Source organism: Bos javanicus, chromosome 28, assembly GCF_032452875.1.
Source record: "Bos javanicus breed banteng chromosome 28, ARS-OSU_banteng_1.0, whole genome shotgun sequence".
Taxonomy (NCBI): Eukaryota; Metazoa; Chordata; class Mammalia; order Artiodactyla; family Bovidae; genus Bos; species Bos javanicus.
Genome location: NC_083895.1, coordinates 18078571 through 18105462, shown reverse-complemented (window position 1 = coordinate 18105462; position 26892 = coordinate 18078571). Strand labels below are relative to the sequence as shown.

The 26892-nt window shown below is 39.6% G+C and overlaps 1 protein-coding gene across 11 annotated transcripts in view; it reads left to right on the top strand.

Annotated features, from left to right (window-relative positions):
* RHOBTB1 (Rho related BTB domain containing 1) overlaps positions 1 to 26892 on the top strand; it is a 141812-nt gene that overhangs the window by 94557 nt on the left and 20363 nt on the right. For all 11 annotated transcript variants that reach the window (XM_061405063.1, XM_061405066.1, XM_061405072.1 and 8 more), the window contains 3 exons: positions 6712 to 6913; positions 7457 to 7560; positions 24330 to 24515. In XM_061405063.1, coding sequence (XP_061261047.1) covers positions 6722 to 6913; positions 7457 to 7560; positions 24330 to 24515 — 482 coding nt within the window. In that variant the 5' untranslated portion in view covers positions 6712 to 6721. The remainder of the gene's footprint in view (positions 1 to 6711; positions 6914 to 7456; positions 7561 to 24329; positions 24516 to 26892) is intronic.

The window sequence follows — 26892 nt, the reverse complement described above, 5'->3', positions numbered from 1 at the left end:
TTTCCTTCATCAATGTTTTAGAGTTCTCAGAGTGTAAATCTTTCACCTCCTTTGTCAGGTTTATTCCTAGGTTTTGTTTTGTTGTTTTAGGGGGCTTTTTTTTTTTTGGACATGATGTTAAAAGTGATTTTTTTTTTTTTTGCTTTCTTTTATTTCATTGTTACTGTAAAGAAATGCAACAGATATATGTATATTAATCTTGTATCCTGCTACTTTGCTGAATTTATTAGTTCTAATAGTTTTTGTGTGGAATCTTTCCGATTTTCATATGCATGTTATCTACATATAATGACAATTTTACCTCTTCCCTTCCAATATGGACACTTCTTTCTTTCTTTTTTTTTGTTGCTGTTGTCTGATTACTATAGCTAGGACTTCCGATACTGTGTTAACTAAAAGTGGTGAGAGTTGGCATCCTTCTCTTGTTCCAAATTTTAGTGGGAAGGCTTTCAGTTTTTCACCATTGAGTATTATGTTGGCTGTGAGTTTGTCATAAATAGCTTTTATTATGTTATGTTCCCTCTATACCCACTTTCCTGAGAGTTTTTATCACAAGTGGATATTGAATTTTATCTGTTGCTTTTTCTGCATCTATTGAGATGATCTTTTGACTTATGTCTTTTCTATTGTTGATGTGATATAACATTGATTTTACATATGCTGAACCATCCTTGTGACCCGAGGATGAATCCAACTTGGTCATGTTGTAGGACCCTTTTTTGGGTTTTTTTATTCAGTTTGCTAATATTTTGTTGAGGATTTTTGCATCTGTATCCATCCAGGATATTGGCCTGTAATTTTTTGGTAGTGTCTTTGCTTCATAGAATGACTTTGGGAGTGTTCCCTCCCCTTTAGTGTTTTGGAAGAGTTTGAGATGTTTTGGTGTAAGTTCTTCTTCATATGTTTGGTAGAATTCCCTAGTGAAGCCATCCAGTTCTGGACTTTTGTTTGTAAAGAATTTTTTTTTAGTTACAGATCCTATTTCCCTTTTGGTCAGTTCAGATTTTCTGTATCTTCTTGATTCAGTTTTGGTGGGCTGTATGTTTCTATAAACTTGTCCATTTCTTCTGGGTTCTCCAGTTTGTTGGCATACTATTGTTTGTAGTAGTCTCTTATGGTTTTTTGCATTTCTGTAGTAACATGTTATTTCTCCTCTTGCATTTATTTTACCACTTACTTGTTTTCAAATAAACTTTTTTAATCGAAGGGTAATTGCTTTTCATACTTTTGTTGTTTTCTGTCAAACATAAACATGAATCAGCCAGAGGTATGCATATGTCCCCTCCCTCTTGAAACAAACTTTTGACTTCAAAAAAGTATGTAAGTAGATTTTTCAGATAGCATTTTAACTATCAGCCTTCATATCCTGAAGAGTCAGTGAAAGTATGAAATCAGTTTTAAGTAGGTTTAATCTCACTCAAAACCTACTTGAAATTGATTTCATTACTGGGTTGGGAAGATCCACCAGAGAAGGGATAGGCTGCCTGCTCCAGTATTCTTGGGCTTCCCTGGTGGCTCAGATGGTAAAGAATCTGCCTACAGTCCATGGGGTCGCAAAGAATTGGACAATACTGAGCAACTTTAACTTTTTTTACAGAGCTGCCATGGTATCAGTCTCAATTCTTCCCAGCTGTTCTTTTCCTTTTGATACCTTCCTAGTCTCCTCAGATTTAGATCTAAAGACAAAAGAGGCCAGCTGGATTTATGGTGGTGATATTTATTAACAATGTTAAATGAATATTTATTATTCTCTTCCCAGGTAAATAAAAATCAGAAACCAGATAGTTATTATCCTGATGGTCCTTAGAGTTCATGCAACCATAAGAGTGCTAGATATGGATAAATTTGAGCCCATAACAAGCAAAGAATGATACAATTGCATATGTTTATAATATTTGTTTATGTGTAACAGATGAATAATTGGCTTACAAGAATAGCATGAGTTTACATCTTTGACTGTGATTTCAGACTCTTAAAGTACTTTTTAGATTGCTGCTAAATAAATTTCTACCCAAGAGGAAAGATGTGGAACCTCAGATTTTGGAAATCCAGCACGCTCTTCCTGGAAATGCCCCATGTAGAGTGCGTGATCCGGGCTGAGAGGATTTCATTCCGCCTGCCTTTCACGTCCTTACATGTTGTCCCCTTGGCGCAGAGCTCAGCACCTTTGGCGTCACTTTGATTTTGTGCAGACTGTTAGAGATTAGAGGACCAGCGGATGTTATTATCACCTTTGACCCAGAAATTCTTTTTAGGACCGTGCATGAGATGTGTCTATAAATAAGTAATGATATTTTTGTAACCACGGCCTTAATATAAATCAGAAGGGCTTCTGCCCCCCTGAAAGTCATCGTCTGTAAAAGCTGTGCAGCTATTCCACCAGAGCTGCCATGATTCAAGTTATTTGGGGGACTCCTCTTTGGGGTTGCTATCAAAGGAAGTTCACAAGCCAACAAGAAAACCAGTTTTAGATTTTTTGTATCGTGTCCAAATTTTTACTAAATCTAAACATTCTTCCAAATTTAATGGATTGGCTTTATTTGACTTTTATCTACCTAAAGAAAGTGAAAGTGTTGGTCGCTCAGTCACGTCCGACTCTTTGAGACTCCCCATAGACTATAGCCCACCAGGCTCCTCTTGTCCATGGAATTTTCCAGGCAAGGATACTGTTGCCACTCCCTTCTCCAGAGAATTTTCCTTACTCAGGGATCAAACCCAGGTCTCCTGCATTGCAGGCAGATTCTTTACCATCTGAGCCCATTTTATCTATTTAAAAAAGTAAAATTCACTCCAAAAAGTAAAGTTTGAATGTCACGTAGGACATTCAAAATAATAGACCTTAGGTTTCAGAGTTGTGAGTCTCCAAATGGAACCTGTTTTTTTCTGACACAGCCTATCCCATGGTAATAGCACCAGAAGCTTGTCAAAGACTGTTATGAAGTGCTGCTGTTTTTATTCTAGAATCTAGAAATGCTGCATAAAAAGATCTTTAACCTAGCTTTCCAACTCAATTATCCTTTAGCTACCTGTGACCTCCTCTTCTCCGCTTCCCCACCTAGAACTTTTACGGCCTTCTTTTTATCAGGTCAGCTGTGCTCCATTTTGTACTTAGGGTCTTAAGTTTTCAATAAATTATCTTTAGTTGCTCTACTAAAGTGTATCCTTTGTATAGGTCTTTATGAGTCTTAAGTTCATGATTTTTGCATCTAATTCTGGTCTTCCACCTGACTCACTTTTGTTGTCATCTCTAAGTATTCATTTCAACATCATGATTATAATTTTGGAAGCATCTGTGTGTCAGGTATTACACCAGTGGCTGAGAACCTCAGTTCACCTTCTGCTCATGACATTAGGAAATCAGGGTACTGTAATTCCCACTTAGTAGATGAGGAAGCTGAGGCTCAGATGATGCAGATAACTTGCCTAAAATCACATAAAATGACCAGAAAGGGGAGACAAGGACTCAACTCCCATGCACTTAAAGCAGGATTTCCCAGCTCCCCCACTGTAGTATTTGGGGCTGAATAATCCTTTGTTGCAGGGGCCGTCCTGTGCATTGTAGGATGTTTAGCAGCATCTCTGGCCTCTGCCTACCTGAAGCCAATAGCACCTCCCTCCACCCCACTGGGATAACTAAAAATGCCTCCAGACATTGCCAGATGTTCTAGGGCCAGTATTTAGGAATCACTGGAAACATGGCAAGTCATGCTTTTGCCATGTTATACTATTAAATCAAGAACTGATAAAACCACAGAATTTTAAGGCTGAATTGTAAAGAGATTGATTTTTGGAGTCGTCACACCTGGATAATCATCAGAATTGGAGATATTTAAAGACTTTCATTTCCAACCCAAGACCTTTAAAATATCAGCATTTGCCAGCTGGGGGACAGGTATCTATTTTAAGCCTCTTCACAGTGTAGGCTCAGACCTTAACCTCACCACACATCTTTTCCTTGAATCACTCCATTCTGTTCCTGCCAAATGGTTCTCCATCCTCAGGTTTAACACCTCCTGTGATGCTGTTATCTATGTTCAGATGGTCCTAACTCTGCAAAAACACAGTTCTTCTTAACATTGTTCCTTCTACCTCTCCTTTTATACCTTTTATCTCACATTATCCAAATTATCATTTTTCTTACATCGAATGAATTAAACATATACTGAGTCCCAGTTATGTATCAGGCCCCACTCTGAGCATTTTTTTTAATTTATTTTTTATTGAAGGATAATTGCTTTACAGAATTTTGTTGTTTTCCTTCAAACGTCAACATGAATCAGCCATAGGTGTACATATATCCCCTCCCTTTTGAACCTCCCTCCCATCTCCTGCCCCATGCCACCCCTCTAGATTGATACAGAGCCCCTGTTTGAGTTTCCTGAGCCATACAGTAAATTCCTATTTTACATATGGTAATATAAGTTTCCATGTTATTCTTTCCATACATCTCACCCTCTCCTCCCCTCTCCCCATGTCCATAATTCTATTTTCTGTGTCTGTTTGTCCATTGCTGCCCGTAAATAAATTCTTCAGTACCATTTTTGTAGATTCCATATATATGCATTAGAATATGATATTTATCTTTCTAACTCACTTCACTCTGTATAATAGGTTCTAGGTTCATTCACCTCATTAGAACCGATTCAAATGTGTTCCCTTTTATCGCTGCGTAATATTCCATTGTGTATATGTTCTACAACTTCTTTATGTGGTCATCTGTGGATGGACATCTAGGTTGCTTCCATCTTCTAGCTCTTGTAAATAATGCTGCCGTGAACAATGGGATACATGTGTCTCTTCCAATTTCGGTTTGCTCAGGGTATATGCCTAGGAGTGGGATTGCTGGGTCATATGGTGATTTTATTCCTAGTTTTTTAAGGAATCTCCATCCGTCTTCCATAGTGCCTATATCAATTTACATCTGCACCAACAGTGCAAGAGTATTCCCTTTTCTCCACACCCTCTCCAGCATTTATTGTTTGTGGACTTTTTGATGATGGCCATTCTGACCGGTGTGAGGTGATATCTCATTGTATTTTGAGTTGCATTTCTCTAATAATGAGTAATGTTGAGCATCTTTTCATGTGTTTCTTAGCCATCTGTATGTCTTCTTTGGAGAAATGTCTGCTTAGGTCTTTTTCCCACTTTTTGATTAGGTCGTTTGTTTTCCTGGCATTGAGTTGTATGAGCTGCTTGTATATTTTGGAAATTAATCCTTTGTCAGTTGTTTCATTTGCTATTATTTTCTCCCATTCTGAGGGTTGTCTTCTCACCTTGCTTATAGTTTCCTTTGCTGTGCAAAAGCTTTTACATTTCATCAGGTCCCATTTGTTCACTTTTGTTTTTATTTCCGTTACTCTGGGAGGTGGGTCATAGAGGATCTTGCTTTGATTGAGCATTTTTTAAACCATGGCTGTTAAGACCATTATGAACTCATTTTTAAAAATTACCATCTAACTAGTTTTCTCAGTTTAACAACAGACTTACTCAAAAGAGCAATCACAGTACATTAAAATCTCACGTGGTTGGCCACCCATCCAGCTGATGCAGGGAAGCAGTCCACACCGCAGTTTGTGGGGGCTCCTGTTTGGGGGAAGTGGGGCTGCCAGCAGCTTTCCCTCTGCCTCTTCACCCCTCACCCAGCAACCCTCTTTAAACCTTTTTTGATGGTTTCAGAAATATTCCAAAATAGTGTGCATGCTGAGTCACTTCATTTGTGTCTGACTCTTTGAGACCATATGGACTATAGCCCACCAGACTCCTCTGTCCATGGGAATCTCCAGGCAAGAATACTGGAGCAGGTTGCCACACCCTCCTCCCGTCCCAAGAATCGGATCCGCATCTCTTGCCTCTCCTGCACTGGGCAGGAGGGTTCTTTACCACTAGCACCACCTGGGAAGCTGTCTCCAAGGTAGCCCCTCATCTTAATAAAATCATTCTCTACCATATGCTCCAGATTCTTCTCAGGAAGAAAGAATTTTTTTAAAATTCTGCTTTATAGTGCTTCTCTTAAGAAGATATTTTTAATGAATTTGATTAATAAAAATTCATGAATGAATATAAATACAATTTCAGCAAGATATCAAAATTCACACAGTTCACTCTTCTTTAAAGTCAGATAGTCCTTTCTGCTTGCACTTTGGATCCTCTTCTGAGTCACCAGGATAGTTTAGAACCTATAGGATTTTTTTTTTAATTAATTTATTTTTTATTGAAGGATAATTGCTTTATAGAATTTTGCTATTTTCTGTCAAAAAGAGATCTTGGGTCTTTGGAAGATTATAATGGACATTATTGCAAAGGCTGGTTATAGCAGAATGTGTAAGGTTAAACCCACAGGTGCCCAGTTCTTTAGGGGGTCAACATGAGTAGCTAGTGAATTTAGAATATGTGCCAGCAGCCCTGACTCGCCTGGATGGAGCTCCAGTAGTCAGATTGTGTTTAGAGAAAACCAAGGAGAAAATAACACGTTAACCGGGATAAACCGTTTGGGGTCAAAATAACAATCCGGTGTTTTTGTACTTGTGTGAGATATAAAAAGAAAAGTTGAGTTTCAGTTCGGCTTCGTAGGAACTTCCAAACTTCTGGCTTAGGCTCGGGCACCTCCATAGGAGCGCCTGGGCCAAGGGAAAACTGCCTGACCCCCTCCCATCTTTGATTGCTCTGGAGAGCCCTGATGTCTCACATGTGGTATCCACTCTCTTCTTCCAGAGTTTTATAAATGGACGCTGACATGGACTACGAAAGACCCAACGTGGAAACCATCAAGTGCGTGGTTGTGGGAGACAATGCTGTGGGGAAGACACGCTTGATCTGCGCCAGAGCATGTAATACAACGCTGACACAGTACCAGCTGCTGGCTACCCACGTCCCCACCGTGTGGGCCATTGACCAGTACCGAGTCTGCCAGGAGGTGAGATAGATGGGGTTTCTTTAGAATCCTAAGGATACATCATTGCTGTCGCCAGTCTGATTTTGATTTACTTGGGAGATATGTTTATTTATGTGATTTTTTAAAATTGAAGTCTAGTTGATTTACAGTGTTTTGTTACTTCCTGCTATAGAGCAAAGGGATTCAGTTATATATATATATATGTTGACATTTTTTATATTCTTTTCCATTATGGCTTATTGTAGGCTATAGAATATACCCAGATTTCTAAAAAGCAGAGGAAGAACTTAACTTATGAGTTCAAGACAGAACTCCCCTTTTTCATGCAGCAAGAGAAAACAAAAGGAGAAAGCTGATTTGGTGTATGGCTCTGGTATCCTGAGTGAGGGTTTTTAGGGCACATGGTTTCAGGAAGAAGAGTAGGACTTAGTTAAGTCCTGTTAGCTGGAAGGAGAAAAACTAAATGCAAGTGAATCTCGGGGGCTTTGAGGGCTGATGACCTAGGCATTCTTCCCCTGGGGAACTTCTGATTGACAGCGAATTGGTGCCCTGTCTCTTCTGCAGGTCTTGGAACGTTCCCGGGATGTCGTTGATGAAGTGAGCGTTTCTCTCAGGCTTTGGGACACTTTTGGAGATCATCACAAAGACAGGCGTTTTGCATATGGCAGGTAAGCCAAGACTAGTGCAGTTCAGTTCAACTTGAATACAATCTCCTCTCCCAAACCCATCTCTGCTTCATGAATCAACAAAAACCACATCATATGGCCTTGAAATGTGTTGGTTTCTGCACTGTGCCTTAAAAAAGAAAAAAAGAAAAAAAAAGACATTATTTCCTGATGTCAAGAAAAGCAGTCTTCATGGCCACTTGGTTCCTCCCAGGAAATACTTTATTTAAAACAACCGGTGCTAGTTAAATTGAATGTCTGCTGGATGAGGATTCTGTTGTATGTGCCAATCTTGGGCTGCTTTGATTGTTGTTTCCCTCAGTAATACTTTATTTGCCTACTCTTAAAATGTTTTAAGTTTATTTAGCAGTTGGCCACCCCTCTTCAGAAGGTCTCTTTTGTCTTTTGATGACCATTCTACAGAGTCTGATGTTACTTGCTTTGGGCTTTGCTGTCTGAAAAGTCTGTTATCTTTATTTGAAGGTCATTTTTAAAAAGAAACAAAAATATCTCTGAAATCATTCACAAAGGTACATTTCCAAAATGAACTGAAGCATTAATGTCTATTTGTCATTAAAAAAAAATAAGGAGGAGGAAAAAGTCCACTAAAGGAAAGATAAATCTAGAAGGACAATAATATGAGTGGGGACAAGGTCACAGAACCGTAAAATATTTAGCGACTTCTCCTTGTCACCATAACTCCATCGGCATCTCCAGGACTCCAGCTGTCTTAAAGTCCCTCTCGGCGCATCTGTGAACTGTCAAAATCCAGATGAGGAAGAGCTTTCCTTACCCCTTAACTCATAAGTAAAAGCATGTCTTTTTAAGTTTAGAATTTAGATCTTTTTTAACATAAAACATCATGCTACCTCACAGGATGGCATTAGTTAGATACCCCCAAACACTTGAGTTTACTCCTTGGTATTGAGATAAGCATTTCTGAAAGGACCTCTCTTTCTTCAAGCCGGTAGCTTTCATAAGCCTCTGAACTCCTACTGGCACTTACCCAAGTGGTCTGGAGTACTGAATAAACTGCTGAAAGGGTTTGCCCTACTCCCTTCAGTCATTCACACACTGAAATAATCTGCAGTTTAGGCCAGTTTATTCAAGGGGGGAAAGAAGTATATAGAAGTAAAACTTTGATTTTAATGTCCCCTTGAACAGGAACTTTTGAACTTAATATCCAGCATAGATAATACATTTCTTCTTGAGTTTCCTAGTTTGTTTTCTCTTTGCTTTATGTGATGTTCTTGATTCTTATCTTAGTTGCCATTTGGGTTTTTTTTTTTTCTGTTATCTCATTATTATACACACACAAAAATAAGAATCAATGAACCTGCTTATAAGTACTATGCTGTCAGATTTTGTAATACCTGAGGTTTTAAGGAAGCATAGTTAAATGATGACTGGAAGCAAAGTAAGAATAAATACATAGATTTCAAAGGACTGTTTGTACCCCAGCTTCTAAAAAGGTATGGTGAATAAAAATGAACTTACTGAGATACTGGGTTTAGCTTCTGTAGGCAATCTCGACAGCTCAGTGGCTTATTGCCACTTGAAATTTATGTATTTGAGGTGACGAATTTTAACTTCACTCCACCATGTAAAACTGGTCTTTTGGTAATATAAGGGCTACTTCGTTACCATGTGAGGTTCCTGCTTAGGGTTGACTTAATGGCACAGTGACCTTCACAGACCTGATATCGACAAGCATCTCCACTGGGCCTCCTCCAGCTTCCTGATATATCTGGGGTCACTTTACATGTCATGCCTGTGCTTGGTCACTCCCAACAAAAATAAGCTGGTCTCTCATGTGACTCTATCAGTACACAGTGCATTGTTTTGCTCCTTTATCTAATGTTTAGTTCTATCGACTGTAACCCATCCACTGCCCTCTTTGCTGGAAACAGGACGTGCTTTCCAAGCCAAGTCTGATTCTTTGAGCAACACAGAAGGACTCAGGAAACCCTCCCGTGTTTCTGGCTAAGCCCCTCATGGGCCTCACTTCATGTGGATGTTTCTTCCTCGTGTATCCTCTCTCTTTTCCTATTCTCCAAGCCTCCAGGCTTCCTGCCACAGACCCTGCCACTGGTCAGGAACAGAAACCAGAGCTGTTCTGTCCTGGATTACAGAATCTCTGTGTAAACACTAAATATGTCTACCACGTTGAGGTAGCACCAGAAAATTACGTCTTATGGCCGGGTCTGGTAGTAGAGGCTTCTTTTCCTCAGTACAGGGCTCTGACCACTGCTTTTCACTGCTGTGCAAGGGCTGTTTTAATTTCTGGGTAACTTCCATTTTTAGCTCCCTATCATTTGCGCAGGAGAAAAATCATAATTACAGTTTCTGACATTCCATTTGGTTTGCAGACCTGTTTTTTGACTGGTGTTTTTACTATACTTAGTGTGAATTACAAGTTGGTGGGATGTGATATATTCCTTAGACTTGGAAATGTATTTGGAACCTTTTAAAAATAACTCATTTGATTCTTAGGGTGACAGTGAGAGAAAGCAGATTCACACCAAGATGCCTTAGACCTCGCCTGTAATCTCCTTTGCTTCTGAGCACCAAGCTGGTCAACGAGTTACCACTCCAAGCCTTCTTTGGCCTAAACAAGTTCTAGTTTGCAGAGTGGGCCCGGGTGGTGTCAGTCTGCAGACTTGAATTTGCTATTTTGCTAGTGTGGTATAACTACAACCAGAATGTCATAGCTCTTATTATGACTTAAAGGTAACTAGTCAGCTAATTTTTTTAGCCAATTGCATTAATAGCTCTAATTCATCAAAGCCCTACAGTGTGTCAGTCAAAATATTAGGTGCTTTGCCAGCACTGGTTTAGTTAATCCTTCCAGGAACTCTGGGAGGCAGAGATTATCTCCAGGTCACAGTTGAGGAGGGAGTTGAATTCTTTTCTCATAACCTGCCCAATTGTGAGTTTCAAAACCAGATTCAAATTCAGCTCTGCCTGAGTCCTGGCTCCCACTCTTTCCACTGTGACAAGCTACATCGACCTCATTTTAAACAGAATGAAACTGAAATCACCACCACCCCCACACACACACACACACACGCTGAAGGACTGGGTATTCTTTTGCTCTTAATATTTTTACAATGGCTAGAATGAGAAGAGATCTCAAAAAGTCATCTGGCCGATCCCTTTTCTCCAGGAAGGGAGATCATCCATCCAAGAAAAAGGTAGTGACAGGAGTCCTTCTATTGGACGGACATGAAAGGCAGCAGAGTGGCGTCATATCCTGACCCTTACCTAACATGTTTGAAATCTTTCAAACCCTCCTTGTCTGGAGCGAATGACTCCACCTCTCTAGTAGCCTTTCTTCTTCCTACTGCCTACTTTCCACCCACTTTCAGATGAACTTTGGAAGCTCTTTCCTGGATCTTTTAAAATGTCAAGAACAAAACTGTACATGATAACCATGACTGTAATCAGCTGCTCTTTTTTGGCAAGGAAAAAAAAGGCTCTTTTTAAAGGGATATCACTCAAGAGTTTTCCCTTAGAAATATTATAAGAAGGAAGTACAGTCTTATGGACTCTGTGGGAGAGGGAGAGGGTGGGAAGATTTGGGAGAATGGCATTGAAACATGTAAAATATCATGTAAGAAACGAGTTGCCAGTCCAGGTTCGATGCACGATACTGGATGCTTGGGGCTAGTGCACTGGGACGACCCAGAGGGATGGTATGGGGAGGGAGGAGGGAGGAGGGTTCAGGATGGGGAACACATGTATACCTGTGGCGGATCCATTTTGATATTTGGCAAAACTAATACAATTATGTAAAGTATAAAAAAAAAAAAAAAAGAAGGAAGTACTCACACTTAGGTGCCTGGCACTGAAATGTAGACAAGTAGGGTGGGCTCTGCCTTCAACAGGGTGCCTAGGCCCCCACTATAGTCACACACACATAAATAATTACCAATATTATTGTTTTCTTTCCTTGAAAACCTTCACCATTGCTGTGTCTTGGGGTCAGATAACCTTTAAACACACAAAGCTTATGGGGCTGGAGGTGGTGATAACAGCAGCTACAATTTAATCAGAGCTCCCCACAAGCCAGGTCTGTGCTCTTCGTATCTTGTTGCCGTGTGATTCTTGCGGTGACCCTGTAAAGTAGGCTCATTTCACAGCTGAGCTAGCATGCACAGAAAGGGGCCAAGGTCAGAGGGGTAGGAAAGAGTGGTACTGAACTCTTCCTGGTAGTTCTGTCTGGCTCCAAAGCCCGTTTCCTCTCTTTCCCCCAGGCTGTGGTGGCTGCTGACGATGACTGATGACCAACTTCATGTTTATTCTCAGTCCAGTCTAATTATTGCAGTATTCTCTGTGGGCATGGAAGACCAGTGTTCACCATCTTTCCCCAGCTGTAACTAATATTCTATTGTTCCTCTTAAGTTCTTTAATATGTAGCTAATAATTTAATTCTCTTTATTACATCAATGAGTGGCTAAACAGGAGTCCTTTCATTTCCAGGAAAAAGGCTACATCCAAGCACACTCTGAGAGTGAGTGGGACCCTTGAGTGCTTTGTATGGCTTGCTTTCTCCCCACAGCTGAACACAGGCATGCAGAGTCATTGTATTGCCCTTACTCCAAAGAGTCTCCAGGCATATTTTCAGTCCATTTGGAACACATTTATTATACAGATTATTCTTACACACTGATTTTTCTCAAGTGTTTTTTTAGGCCCAGTGAGAAGTACAGTATGTGTTTTAAATGATAACATCAATCAGAGCGATGGTTTCTGTGTGTCTGTTGAGATAAGATGGCTCTAGTTTCACACTGAAGGCCAGGTAACCAGATACAGCATTAATGCATCCCATCTTGAAAGCTTGGTTGAGGCCCGTTAAAAAATTCAGGACCGTGGGTGACCAGTGTTTATGTCTTTGTCTGATATTGTCTGTACTTGTGGTTAAAGGCAAGGGGAAAAGTAAGAAATGACTCATGTGCCTCGATAAAGTATTTTTGAAGTAGCTCTCATTGTCCGTGGCATATTCTAATTGCTGGGCCAGAACTAACATTCTAATGATGATTTCAGTATGGCAAACAGCCTGTTGGACCGAGAAATATATCCAGCGGAGGCGGACCAGGGCCAGGGCAAGCGTGAGCCATGTAAGGCACTCACCTTGGGTGTAAAATGTAAATAATAATAAAGGTCAGATCACTGTTAACTGATCTTCTCTTTCTGTCTCAGGCTCAGCATGGCAAATGTTACTGGTCCTGACTTTATTTAAAATTTTTGTATTTTGTTCATCATGGATTTTTTTTTAACCTTAATTTTGGTTTTTGGAAAAATATGGGTCATCTGGATTACTGAGGCTTGGGGCACCTCTTCAAATTTTTCACCTGGCGCTAGTGCTTCACTCTTTACCCAAGTCCTGGCCCTGAAGATGGACTTTATAAATGGATAACAAAGCAGCAAAGGGAGGAAAGTTACCGGTGTGTATACTTTATAGAAGAGTCATCCAAACCACACTTCTAAATGTGTGGTCTAGAGGGATCTCGGGAAATTACTGCAGCTTGTTTCCTAAAGATATTTAGTCCTGCTGTGAAATAAAGGACTAGACTAAGACTTGCCTGGGTTATAGAAAATGGTAGAAAGACATTGGAAGAGCAGCCGGTTGGACCGAGGGAGGGGAATAGTTATTCCCTAAGAGGTTAGACCAAAGCTGCAAGTTCCTGTAGGCTTCCCTACAGTAGTAAAGAATCCACCTGCCAGTACAGGAGACACAAGTGAAGCTGGTTCTATTCCGGGGTTGGGAAGACCCCCTGGATTAGGAAATGGCTACCCGCTCCAGTATTCTTGCCTGGAAAATTCCCTGGACAGAGGAGCCTGGCAGGCCACAGTCCACGGGGTCGCAGAAAATCGGGCACGAGTGAACCACTGAGCACACAGCACAGCTAGCGCTCACACTTGAGTGTGCCGAAGCCGCTGGCTATCTGATGTCAGAGATCTGGGCAGAGGTGAGTCAGCAGGTTTTAGCCAGTACCTGAATGATTAGAAGGAAGCTACGCTTTGGTAAACGCTGCCACAGAAATATCACAATGCTCTGCCTCAGCCAAACGGGAAGAACCTTATGAAGATTAGAGAGAGAGACTGAGTGAAAGAAACCAGGGGGAAAGAGCACACATTGTGTGTGATTCCATTGCTATAAAATTCTAGAAAATGGAGTGTAATCTGTAGTGACAAAAAATCAATCACTGGTTGCCTGGGAAAGATGGTGGAGGGAAAAATGGATTACCAAGGGACACTTTGGGGGTGACAGAAATGTTTATTTTCTTGATGGAGATGACAGAATCAGGAGTATACACCTATGTCAAAACTAATCACATTGAGTACTTTATGTATACAAAGCTTGTGTGTGCTAAGTCACTTCATTTGTGTCCGACTGTTTGTGACCCTATGGACTGTAGCCCACCAGGCTCCACTGTCCATGGGATTCTCCAAGCAGGAATCCTGGAGTTGGTTGCCATTTCCTCCTCCAGGAGATCTTCCCGACCCAGGGATCAAACACACATCTCTTATGACTCCTGCACTGGCAGGCAGATTATTTACCATGAGCACCAACCACCTGGGAAGCCCCATCCAGAGTTTAGTGTATTTCAATTGTAGCTCAATAATTTTTTTTAGATAAAATAATTTTATGGGCAATCGAAGTAGTCTATAGTATGTGAGGAAATTTTCATGGCTGACACTATATGTTTTGATTATTTATAGAACTTAAACTTAGTTCTCATTGAAAATATAAATTATTTGTGTCAACTTTAGCAGGGAAAAATATAAGACCAGATCCTTAATAGCTGAATATAGGAAATGGGATAGTTCTGGCACCTCCAAGCTAATGTTGTCCCCAAACCAGGCTGGACCCCTTTTCCCAGAGATAGAACCGTCAGCTGTGTGGATCGTAATCCAACCAAGAGGCCTGTGTCTTTGACTTTGATTCTGTAGCTTTTTTCTGAGAAGGTACATTTGTCCAGGTACCCTGTAATAACCGAATAAAGTCTACCACGTTCCCTGAAAGTTTTCCGTTTCTCCATCAAATAGTAACAGTTTTGTCTACCACGGTCAGTTCTTTCTGGAACCAGAGAATGGTGTGAGGCCAAGAGAAAAAGGAGAGGGTGTAGTCAGCTACCCCCTCAGAACTCTCCCTTTTTGCCAGATCTGTGAATTTATAAATTGGGTGGAGGCAGGGGAGGGGATGCCTTTTCTGAATGAGTAGTCTTAAACAGAGAATTGCATGTATTAACACTAATGTTTTTCCAACTATAGTTTGTTTCTCCTCTGGGTATCATTTCCAAGTTCTTTATAAGAATTATTTAAAAAAATAATTGTATACTTATACTTTTAATCCATTTTCCCATAGAGGAGGGCATTAAGTAAAACAATTGAAGGGGGATTATTACTGCTTTGTGCTAATCCAAAACAGAAAAATATGTTCGACTAAATGTATACAAGTAATTAAAAGATTTTAATGTAGTAGAAATTTATGGATTCTGTGCTGAAGCACTCAAGCACAGGACTGTAGTGATGCCACTTCACCTGGCACACAGAAAATGTGTCTGTATCACCCCCAGCCTACTGTCCCCCACTGTCCTGCCTGCTCTGAGCTGGTACATCTTGTATTGTAGCCAGAAAACAAAATATCAGAAGAGCCCAACCCAGTACTGTGCCCGGGATGAAAATGTCCTTGGGAAACAGCAGTGCCAGATGAGATAGGAACAGGGCTTGACTGATGACTGGGGTCACTTGTGTTCCAGGACCTGGAAGGATGCTGGCTGCTGCCCAAACACCGGGCACATGGCTGGGAAAAATGGTCCTTTGTGGTTGAGCCCAGGAAAACATTTGTGGACCCAAAAGATCCCACAGACTTATGAATAATGAGGCCGCTGAGATGGGTAAAGAGATGAGGAATATATGTGCTGTTCAACACATTAACGTCATGTGTTCGGCCTTCTTTTGACCTTTTTTCTGTGACTACTTAATAACCGCAAGCTTGACATGTTAGGTCACATACAGCCAAGTGTGTTGCCTGCTCATCATGGACAAAGAGAAAACAACAGTCTGTGATGTTTCTATACCGGAATCTTCCGATGAAAAAAAATGTATTTCAGCCTGCACAGTTTTCCCACATGAAATAGCTGGTAAGGAGAAAGAGACTGCCGAGTAATTCTACAGTATCTTCACAGGATAATGCTATTACCATCTTTCAGCAATTCCATATCAATGGGCTGGTAAGCCAAAGGAAAAGATCTCTTGTTGAGAATGTCCTGCCATTCTTATTAACCACAGTATACACGATATATATTTGGTGACTTTTGAAACCATAAACCATATTTGTCTGACAATAATTGGTACCTTATGGTTTACAAACCACTTTCACAGATATTTTTCTTGGTGAATCTTAACAACAGTCATTATCAGCTACTGTTAATATTGACCATTTATCAGATTTCTAAAATTATTCCACTACTTTGATCTTTCCCCAGAACAATTACCCCCAGTCTAGAAAATACAGTTAGAAGAATAAAGTACTGAATTACCAAAAAATAAAACAAATTAGCAAAAATCTCTTGTAAATTCATCGCCTTGGTTATCTTTTTATTTCAGTGCTTTTGGAGATTGGGGGACTTTGGTGTTTTGGAAAAACAAGATGGCCTATGAAATGGAGGATGTTATCTTAACCCTTAATTCTGTGAAACTAACCCAGAATTAATCCTGAAAATAACCTGCCCATTTCTGTATATTTCCTTTTTGCTTCTGGATATAATCTTAATTCCTAGAAGAGATCATTAATCCATTTTTATTCTGGCATTATGAAAGTATCCAATTAGGTGGGACAAATAGATTTTAAGATAAATTCAAATAATTTAAAAATATATATTTAGTGGATAAGCTCTGCTGTAGACCAGAGATGATGATATACAGCTGCATGCGTGCTCAATCGTGTCTGAGTCTTTGCGACCCTACAGACTGCAGCCCACCAGACTCCTTTGTCCATGGGATTTTCCTGGCAAGAATACTGGAGTGGGATGCCATTTCCTCCTCCAGATTATACAATAAATGTCTGAAGAAATATAATAGCTCACATATCATTTTTTTATTAAAAGTTAAACATACCCCCTAACTGACTTATCTTAGGCCTAAATTTCTTTTAGATTTTGAGTCTGTAGACACACTTGCATCTACATCCTTCAGAATCTACAAGGCTTTTTTACTTTATAAGCGGTCACTGAGGGCCTGTCTTGTACAAACACTGTGTTGTGCTCCGTGAAAGAGACAAAACAGAATCCCTAAAGATGAGACTAAGAGCAGCAGGGAAAGCCAGCAGCATAAAAAGTTTCAGTACAGGGTTAAAATGCTGAACTAAAGATGTCAGTACCAGGAACAGGGAAGAACGAATTGCTCAGAGCAGAAATTCCAGCATCATTCTCAACTCCTTTTGCTCATGCCCCATACCTGCTCCATCAGCAGGCCCCAGTGACTCGACCTTCCACACATTTAACGAACGCAGCCACCTCTTAGCACCTGTACTGCTCCCAGGACAAAGTCACCATCATCTCTCTCTGGATGATTATTTTTTTTAACTGTCCTCTCCTACTGTCTTATGCCTTCTGACAACCCACCCTTCACCACTATTTAGGAGTTATTACAGCAGTAGGGTGATCCTGTTAAAACATACATTTTTTCATTCAACTCAAAAGCCCCTAATCATCTACGAGTTCACTCAGAGTAACAGCCATACACCCATGAGGCCCTCCATATTTCAGACAGCATGGCCTCTGCTTAGCTCTTGCTGTTTCCCCCTCACCTTCAGGGAAACACCACAGGAATGCTGCTGCCTCAGGACCTTTGCCTTAGATGTTTTCTCTTCCACAGTGTTCTTCCCCCAAGATATCAACATGTCAGCTCCTTCACTTCCTTCAGGTCTTTACTGAGATATCACCTTTTCAGTAGGGCCTCCATGGCCACTGCCTTTCAACAGCAACTTCTGCTTTCCAGTATTTCTGTCCCCAGTACCCTGCCCACTTTCCTGCATAGCCCTGTCACTATCTACCATACTAAACATTCTGCCTATATTTCTTGCTTATTGCCTCTGTTCTCTGGTAGAATATAAGCGTGACACAGATAAGCATACTGAGGACAGTGATTTGTGTCTTTAACTAATTGCTGTGTCCCCAGTGTCTGGAAGAGCACCTGCCATGTAGTAGGATATCAATTAATATTTCTGGGTGAAATGATTGAATGATTGCTTATTGATACTGCACAAGTGACTTGGCAGGTCCTGTACCTTTATCATTTTAGAGAGGCCTGGGGCGAGGCCTAGGTAAAAGTGGTGGGATGATCTTGCTAGTTTACAGTTTGGATTCAGAAGCGTCAAGGAGTTTAATCCAAGAGCCCTGCCATCTGGCAGTCTGGCTGACAGGTAGGCGCCATTAGGGGGGCAGCTAGCCTTGCTCTTAGGAGAAAACGTCCACCTTCATGAAGGAAGGCAGCTCCTCAGTCATGCAGGTTCAGAGCAAGCCAGAGAGAAATAAGAATGAGGAGAAGTAGGCAGGGAATGTATTCCTACAATTGCACCTTCTCCTTTAAGGAAGCCTTTTCTGCATCAGTGTTTCCTGCTTTCATTGACCAGGAGGTAAATGAGCTTGCTTACGCTGCTTCTTTTAATCACTTACTTGTGCTTCACATGGCTTCATATGCATTCAGCTTTTTCTGATCATTGTGTGAGGTGTAAGAATGCAGACGGTCTCTAACTTACAATGGTCTAACTTACAAATTTTCTGTTTTATGATGGTGCAAAAGTAATACACATTCAGTAGAAAGCATACTTTGAATTTTGATCTTTTCCCCAGGTTGGCTATATCCAAGTACTAGCCCTGCTCCCAGTCAGCCACACAGTCATCAGGGTAAACAATTCATACATTTACAACCATTCTGTACCCAGACAAGCATTCTTCACATTCAGCACAGTATTCAGTATACAGTATTCGGCCTTTTTGTTCATTGATGTTGCCCAGCTGTACGCTAATGTAAGTGTTCTGAGCATGTTTAGGGTAGGCTCAATGAAGCTGTGATGTTTGGTAGGTTAGGTTTATTAAATACATTTTTGATGTATGATATTTTCAATTTACGATGGATTTATCAGGACATAACCCCATCATAAGTCATAGAAGATATTTGTACACTAAAGGAAGCATAGATTGAAAAATGGGATATCAAATTTAAAAAAATAGTTGGTTACAGTAAATGATAACACAGGCTTTTATATGACCGGGTCATTGGCTTCTGTAATTTTTGCACTATAATGGCAGAACCAACCATTTTTAAGATTGGGTATTATCTATCTTAGGATTTGGTGGCATTGGTGGGATGTTGGTATGGCTTTCCTACACTTAAGAGGGTGCATTGCTTTAGTCCCATTTTTGGAGGGTGGGGGAAGACTGATTTAAAATATTTGCTTCCTACTAAACATACAATTACGAGCTTGGGAGAAATAGTTGCGCATGCTAATCACTCCCAAATCTGAATATATTTCAGGGTGTTTTCAGTTTTCCCCACATAACATCTGTACTTAAGAAGCCTCACTGCTATTGGTAAAGTATTGACTTGATTTCTCTGCTCACATCCAGGGCGCTGCATGTTTCTGCCCTGCTCTCCCCAGACCCCCTGCCAGGCGCTCCCCTACAGGCCTCTCCATTTTCCATGAGTATGAGTTTACACAGCCATTCATCTCCAGGTGCTTATGTTCACCATCACTGACAACTCCCTCCACATCTCATACACACCGGGCTGCTCCCCTACTAAAACTTTCCAAAGCCACGTGTCACACATTCCTTTTTTCTGCCATGCTCCCAGCTGTTTTGTGATGTTTTGATCTGTCTGTTTGCACAGCGCTGTCAGACTATATGCATGAAAGGTGTATTGTTGACATGAATGGTTTTGAAAACGTTTCTGTAAAGAGCCTACCTTGGTTACTGGGGAGGGAGGAGGAGGTCAGGGACATCTACTTGAGTCTTTGCCAGAAGAAGACTTGTGTATGTTAACAAACAAACCCATTGAAATGTGATCATGATCTCTACCAATAAAGGATATGGGAGTCTCTACTTAAAAAAGAAATAATAATAGGCAATAGTGACATAAAGATATGGAATCCTACCATAGAAGAAGTATAAAAGTATATGTTAAGAAGGATATACTTCCAAGAAGATTCAGGTAAACAGGATTGTTAGCTTATTCTTGGTCACCAAGTGTAAGGGTCTTAGCAAGAGACCGAACCAGAACTGGCACCCTGGGAAGAGGCCAGTTGGATGGGAGCCTATGGATGTCCTGCTCACAGCTATCTGGAGGACTGGATGGAGTCTACTGTCCTTCACGTTGCCCATGCTGGCCTGGATAATTTAGCAATTTTTTTTTTTTCACTTAAGCAGATAAGAAAACCCAAGGCCCACAGCTCTTTAGCTGGACAGTGGTGACAAAGCAGAGAAGACAAGCTAAGAAGATAGAAAGTACTTTTGTGATAGTAGAGAACATGGACAATTCATTCCTAATAGAAAATATTTGATATTATATTCTCTCTCCTTTTTGACCACTTCTTCAAAGGGTGAATTGCGTTTCTGTTTGCTTCCCTGATCTTTTTCCACTAAGTTTCCTATATTTGAATCTAGATGATAAAGACTGGCCAGGAGAATGGGTGGCATTTCAAATGTGTTTAAAGTCCATCTTGAAAGAGAAAAAATATGTACACACACACACACACACACACATTATTACCCTAAAAGGAAAATCCACCTTATATTTAATAGCAATCTATTTTTTAAAGACAATGTAAAAAATTTCACTCTATGCCCATAGCAATATACAATAAATAATATAATAATATAGTGCATTTTTTTAAAGTCTGTATTGGCCCAAGATATGTGGGTAAGTTGCATTTTTTCAGATTTTTTTTCTTTAATCCTCCAACAAAGATTGGCCCCAACTTTGCATACATTCCTTAAGTTATCCAAATATCTTTGCCAATCTTTTGCATGCTATCTTTGTCCAGTGTTCTCCTTGAAAGATAGCAAAAAAAATAATGGGTTTTTTTTGTTGTTGTTTGTTTTTTATTACTTTTTCTTATAGAAGAAGAACTGCTACAGTTGACAGCTTTATCAGCTCAAGCATTTGGGGGATGACTAGGTCTCTCTCTGGTCTCCTCCCTACCTCCCACAGCTCCATTAAACTGTAGATCTGCAATTGTTTCAACACATATTGATGAATTTACTTCAGATTGTTTCACAGGCATTATTTGATGTGTCAGTACCCTAGAGAAACTTTTATACCGACATTCCCCTTAGAAACAATAAATCACAGTTTTCTCAAAAAAATAAATAAATAAACATTCACAGGCAAGCAACCAAGACCATACACTTAGATCCTTTGTAATCTTGACTTTCTTTAAAAGAATAAGACCACTTAGCTCAGTCAAAAAAAAAAAAAAATCCAAACCTCTTCCTACTCTTCTCAGTATTCAAGTTCTGGAGCTTGAGTTTTGTCTCCTGTGTTCTTTTGCCTCAGCATTCTCGAATTCTTATTCTTTCTACTCCAAATAGCTGTAAGACTCCATTTAAATCCTATCAGATTCTTTTTACAGCTGAAATAGGAACCCTGAGGTCATTTCTAGGCCAACTCTGCTGCCTAATATGTACGAATGTCCTCATCATACCTCCCCCTCCCAACTATTTTTTAAAATTCAACTCAATTATTTTAAACACAACTCTTCAAAGATAAAAAAAAAAAAAGTAACAGAGCCATGGAAGCAGAAATGCTAGAACTTGCCTTTTTCTTTTTATCTCTCACAGGAATGGCATTTTTAAACACAAACTCATGTCAGACATTGAATAGTCTCTACCCAGGAATGAATGTTTTGATTAAAAGTGACTTAATATCTCTAGCTCCTTGGAATTCTGCCTAAAGCTGGAGATATTCTTAGCTGCAGGTTTTGTGTCTTCTTCGACTAGATAGAAAAATGGCTCAATATCTAGAGGGAATAAATGGCATTCTCAAAATAGTTACTTGGTTGTATAGATGTTTATATCATAGAGGATACTGATGTGTTGAAATTTAGGAATTAGAAAAGAATGCTGGGGGAGGAGGAATGTGTCAGTGCAGCATCTTTCTACAGCCCTGTCCCTACATCCATTGATCCTCAGGCTTTTGCTTAAAATCAGTTTTAGGACACTGCATTTATACAGCAGGACTTAACACTAAGATTCTGTATAATCTGTATGTCATGTTTCTTAACTTGAATTGGTATTTAAATCAAGGGTTAAAGACATTTAAGCAGGTTGGTAGATCAAATATGATTTAATTTTTTATCTGCTTCCAATGTAAAATCATGGGGACAGATTCTCATAGCATCTAAATGTCCACTTAAAAAATTTTTTTAGAAGACGGATAACTTCATTTCAAGGATGCAAATAGAATTTTGACTCAATAAGTTATTTTCGCTTCAGAGGTAGTATTGCTCTCAGCACAACCTCTTCTCTTTAACCATCATCCTTTTGAAGCAAAATATTTACAGAGCATTGAATTATTTTTCCAGCTTTCCAACAGCATTTCATGCACTGAGATATTGATGTGACACAGTTAGAAATTGGGCCCTCCGGACCTGTATTGTGCAATGGCATTGTGCTGTTCTCATCGGGAGATTCCATTTTTTCCAACCCCCAGGGTCCTGTCTGTACTTGTTTACAGGTCATCTGGATAGCAGCTAGTATATGTTCAATGGCATGAGTGTTAGCACGGTAACCTTGGCAACCGAGCTAGCTCTGATTTCAAAACCGCACATGCTGTATCATAAAATTAGATAACAGAATTGACGTTTTGCTACATGTCTGTCATATAAATTAAGCTCTGAGAATGATTTCCTTTATAGCAGTGTGCCTTAATATGGAAATAGAAGGTACGAATTAGAACAATTTTATTACACATATATATATATACTATTCCACATTTATGCACTGGATATAGTTCTTCAATTCTTTCTTTATGATTTTGAACCTCAGATATTACCATATTACTCTCACTGTGCTGGAATTCTTGGTGGCTTCATTTTATGATTGGGATGAAGCTTATAGCAGAGCTGTATCCAATATCCTATAGAAATAGTATTATGAATAATAGAAGACTCTGCTCCTAAAAAAATGTAAAATTCAAAGCGTTCTTGACTTTACTGGATACCGTTATTTATGCTGATTACAAGTAAGACTGTGCACAGAATATTCTACTAACTAAATCAGAATCCCAAAGACAAGACATGCTTCCCTTTCATTTATATAGTTATGCATATTTTTACACACATTATATTTTCCAGTGCCCAAGAATCTTTGATAAGATCTTTATTTCAAGGACATTTTAAACATGCAGATTAATACACTTCATCTGCTTTGCGTCCTAGGTCCTCCTTTATAATTTGTAAATATTTTAATGTCAGGATTTTTCTATTTGTTGTGGTCTGGTGCAGTTTTTCTTGGATATAAATTTAAAGACTCAACTTGTGAATTACATTTAATATAAGCACCCTGCAGTTTGCTGCATTGCAAATGATTATTTTTAGAAATTTTATGGTTGCCTGGATATATATATTTGTCTTCATTGATATGTAGGGAGAAAAGCTCATTAATGATTTAAAAAGAAGGTGTTTTGATTCATCAACTTCATTCTTCTCATTACATAAATAATAAAGGCAATAAATTAACATCTAATAAAGTTGTAAGTTTATTTCTGAATATAACTGCAAAACAGTCTTGAATCCTTGGGTATAACTTTTTCTATCCTTTATATTTTTCTGCCTCCATGTTTTCAATGTCATCATTCTGCATATCTTAACCTAGAAAGATGGTTTATAATTCTTATTAAAGATGCCTTCTAGCAGTTATCTATCAAACACCATAATTGAACAACTGTTCTGTAAAACAGTTCTTTGGCTTCTAGAATGGTAAGTTATTATATAAAACATGGAAGATTTATGTCACAACTGACTACAAAACAATGTTCCTTTTTCCATATACCTGCTATATGTCATATATAACATTTGATAAATCTGCTTCCAACATTTTCTCATCTTATTAGCCATCCATCTAACTCTGGCTAGTTTTTTGTTAAATACTACCTTCTTACCTTATACCTAGCAAAAACTGGAAATTCCTGCAAATTCAGGACTTTTTCTTTTCAGAAACAGATTAAGTGGTTGCGCTCTCTACATTTGTGCTTGAGGGTGAAGAAGGGCAGAAATCCTTCTGTGTATTTGCCGACCCTGTACAGCAAATACCTGTTACATTTTCTGCAATGTTTAAACTGTTCGCTTTATTTCATTGAGTCATCATCACCTTTCTGTTTACACTGGTAAATGGTAGTTTTTATTATTTTCTTTTATCTTGAAACTATTTCTTGTGATGAATAGAAATAGTTCAGCATGTGGTGGTTCCAGGACTGAGTCCAGTTTGGGTAACCATCTATCCTGTGAAATAACTTCATCCAGAACTTTTCAGTGCCTAGGCCTCCTGCAGTGCAACATGGACATGAACTCAGGCTGTGTGGGTGCTGGAATGTGGGGGCTTAATGGGCTGTTTGCATGACTCCAAGATGTATTTTAATATCTGGTCTTTTTTTTTAAATTGTGAAATGATATGGCATTCGATGGATGGGGAAGGGGAGGAATCCTGATGATAAAAGAGAAAAAGTGAAAAAGCAATACAGCTTCTTTTGTGATTTCCTTGTAGGTCCGATGTTGTGGTCCTCTGTTTTTCGATCGCTAATCCCAATTCCCTAAATCATGTGAAAACCATGTGGTATCAAGAAATCAAGCACTTTTGCCCTCGCACACCTGTTGTTCTAGTTGGCTGCCAGCTAGATCTCCGCTATGCTGATCTTGAAGCTGTTAATAGAGCCAGACGCCCTTTAGCAAGGTAAGCCAAGGGACTCAGTGTGCCAGTTAAATTAAAATTTAGAGGTAGCAGATGTCTTTGTAGCCTTGGGTTCTGTTCTTTAGTGGCTCCAAGATCCCATCAATCAGTCTGAATACTTTAAGTTAGCTTGTTAATCATGAGGAAGAGATATGTCCTGACCCCTCTCGTGTTCACCATTATTTCTTTTAAAAAAAATTTTACATATTTTTTAATTGTTGGAAAATTGCTTTACAGTTTTGTGTTGGTTTCTGCCATAATGAACATAATGAACACAAATGAATCATGTGTGTGTGTGTGTGTGTATGTTTATTCCTTCCCTCCTGATCCTCCCTCCCCTTCCCACATCCCACCCCTCTAGGTCATCACAGAGTGCCAGGCTGGGCTTCCTGTGTTATTTAGCAACTTCCCATTATCTATTTTACACATGATAGTGTATATATGTCAGTGCTACTTTCTCAATTCATCCTGCCTTCACATTCTCCGGCTGTGTCCGAAAGTCTGTTCTCTACTAGGTTCCTCAGTACTAATTTTATAGGTTCCATATACGTACGCATTAATATACAATACTTGTTTTTCTCTTTCTGACTTAATTCACTCTGTATAAGAGGCTCCAGGGTTATCTACCTCACTACAACTGACTCAAATATGTTCCTTTTATGGCTGAGTAATATTCCGTTGTTTAGATATACACCAACTTCTTTATCCATTCATATGGAGATAGACATCTAGGTTGTTTTCATGTCCTGGCTGCAAATGAAGCAACAGACAAAGGGTTAATCTCCAAAATCTATCAGCAGTTCATACAACTCAATATCAGCAAAACAAATAACCCAATCAAAACGTGGGCAGAAGACATAAACAGACATTTCTCCAAAGAACATATCACTTCAGTTCAGTCTCCCAGTCGTGTCAAACTCTGCGACCCCATGAACTGCAGCACACCAGGCCTCCCTGTCCATCACCAACTCCCAGAGTTTACCCAAGCTCATGACCATTGAGTCGGTGATACCATCCAACCGTCTCATCCCCTGTCGTCCCCTTCTCCTCCCACCTTCAATCTTTCCCAGCATCAGAGTCTTTTCAAATGAATCAGCTTTTTGCATCAGGTGGCCAAAATATTACAGTTTCAGCTTCAGCATCAGTCCTTCCAATGAATATTCAGGACTGATTTCCTTTAGGATGGACTGGTTGGATCTCCTTGCAGTCCAAGGGACTCTCAAGAGTCTTCTCCAACACCACAGTTCAAAAGCATCAATTCTTCTGCACTCAGCTTTCTGTATAGTCCAACTCTCACATCCATACATGACCACTGGAAAAACCATAGCTTTGACTAAACAGACCTTTGTTGGCAAAGTAATATATCTGCTTTTTAATATGCTGTCTAGGTTGGTCATAACTTTCCTTCCAAGGAGTAAGTGTCTTTTAATTTCATGGCTGCAGTCACCATCTGCAGTGATTTTGGAGTCCAAAAAAATAAAGTCTGACACTGTTTCCCCATCTATTTGCCATGATCTTACTTTTCTGAATGTTGAGTTTTAAGCCAACTTTTCCACTCTCCTCTTTCACTTTCATCAAGAGGCTCTTTAGTTCTGCTTCACTTTCTGCCATAATGATGATATCATCTGCATATCTGAGGTTATTGATATTTCTCCCAGCAATCTTGATTCCAGCTTGTGCTTCATCTAGCCCAGCGTTTCTCATGATGTACTCTGCATAGAAGTTAAATAAGCAAGGGGACAGTATACAGCCTTAACGTACTCCTTTTCCTATTTGGAACCAGTCTGTTGTTCCATGTCCAGTTCTAACTGTTGCTTCCTCACCTACATACAGATGAAAGAAGACATACAGGTGGCCAATAAACACATGAAAAGATGCTCAATATTGCTCATTATTAGAGAAATGCAAATCAAAACTACAATGGGGTATCACCTCACACCAGTCAGAATGGTCATCCAAAAAAAAAAATCTATAAATAATAAATGCTGGAGAGGATGTGAAGAAAAGGGAACCCACCTGTACTGTTGGTGGGAATGTAAACTGACAAAGCCATTACAGAAAACAGTATGGAGATTCCTTTAAAAAGTAGGAATAAATCATCTGACCCAGAAATCCCACTTGGGCATATACCCTGGGAAAACCACAATTCTAAAAGACACATGTACCCCAATGTTCCTTTCACCATCATCTTAGTCAGGAACCCATTTTTGTAAAATGGTTGGCCAGAGCTTAAAGTGAGTTCTCTAATTATGATATGGTGTATAAAAGTGTTTTGGGGCCTTCCCTGGTAGTCCAGTGGTTAAGACTCGGCTCCCAATGCAAGGGGGGCTGGTTTGATTCCTGGTTGGGGAACTAAGATCCTGCATATTGCCAAGTACAG